Source organism: Trypanosoma grayi, assembly GCF_000691245.1.
Source record: "Trypanosoma grayi strain ANR4 Tgr_903_V1, whole genome shotgun sequence".
NCBI classification, from domain to species: Eukaryota; Euglenozoa; class Kinetoplastea; order Trypanosomatida; family Trypanosomatidae; genus Trypanosoma; species Trypanosoma grayi.
The window spans coordinates 5,823-6,876 of record NW_008826522.1 but is presented as its reverse complement, the minus strand read 5'-3'; the positions used below and the strand labels follow the sequence as shown (position 1 = coordinate 6,876).

At 43.5% G+C, this 1,054-nt stretch overlaps 1 protein-coding gene across 1 annotated transcript; it reads left to right on the top strand.

The window, feature by feature from the left end:
• Positions 1-100: 100 nt before the first annotated feature.
• On the top strand, positions 101-1,006 carry DQ04_09031020 (exosome complex exonuclease; the record flags this gene model as incomplete). The annotated part of the gene is made up of 1 exon (XM_009315788.1): positions 101-1,006. The coding sequence occupies one exon, from the start codon at positions 101-103 to the stop codon at positions 1,004-1,006; it is 906 nt and encodes a 301-aa protein (XP_009314063.1).
• Positions 1,007-1,054: the final 48 nt, after the last annotated feature.

Sequence of the window (1,054 nt, the reverse complement as noted above, 5' to 3'; positions counted from 1 at the left end):
TTTTTTTTGTTGTTTTCCTGGAACTTTCGTTTTGGATTCAACACCTTTGTCCAATTTTTTATCTTGTTTTAATGGTTTATCTTATTCTTGTAAGCTAGTTATGAACAATATAACCTGCATTGTAGGTGATTCTATATGCGGTTCGGCGGGGAAGTCAAAGTTTACTGGTTCAGATAAAGAAGTTTTCCTCAGAGGATACAGTACATATGAAGGGGATCGGCCAAATGAAGCTGCGGCCTTACAGGAAGGAGGAGGCGAAATTATGGCTGCCATCAATGGTTTGGTGGAGGTAACTGATCGTGTTGTTTCTATTAAAGGAATGTCGTCTCGTTATCAAGCCGAAATAGGCGATATTGTTATTGGTCGTGTAAAGGAGGTCAGTGGCAATCGGTGGCGTGTAGATATTGGCGCTTATCAAGACTCTGTTATGTTGCTGTCCAATGTGACAGAGCCAGGGGGTATACTCAGGCGAAGGGGACGAAGTGACGAGCTTACTATGAGGCATATTTTTGATCAAGACGAGCTGGTTGTTGCGGAGGTGCAACGTATTTCCCCCGATGGAGTTGTGTCTCTCCATACACGCTCTGGTGAAAAGTATGGGAAACTGTCTGGTTTTGGTGTACTTGTCTGGGTTTCTCCTGCCTTGGTAAAACGGGCCAAGAACCATTTTTTTTCAGTCGATGCGTTACCTGTAAACGTAATTGTGGGATTGAATGGTATGATATGGGTGGGTCCTGAAGGGATACAGAATGAGCGAGTGGATGAATCTTCAACTGCAAATGGTGCGTCGGATGTTGATGTGAGGCGCAGTGTCACCCGTGTGGCGAACTGTATTAAAGTGATGGGATTAGCCAGACTTCCTGTTTTTTCTAAATCGATAAATGCCGCTGTGGTGTCGTCCATTCATTTAGGGCATGGTCCTTTCGAGGTTTTGGAGCAGTCGAATCAGCACTTTATTGCAACCGCTGTGATGGAGAGAATAACAACGCGAAAGCGCCCAAGGTAATGTTTTGTTATGATTATTACTATTATTATTTTTGTGCGCCTTTTTTTT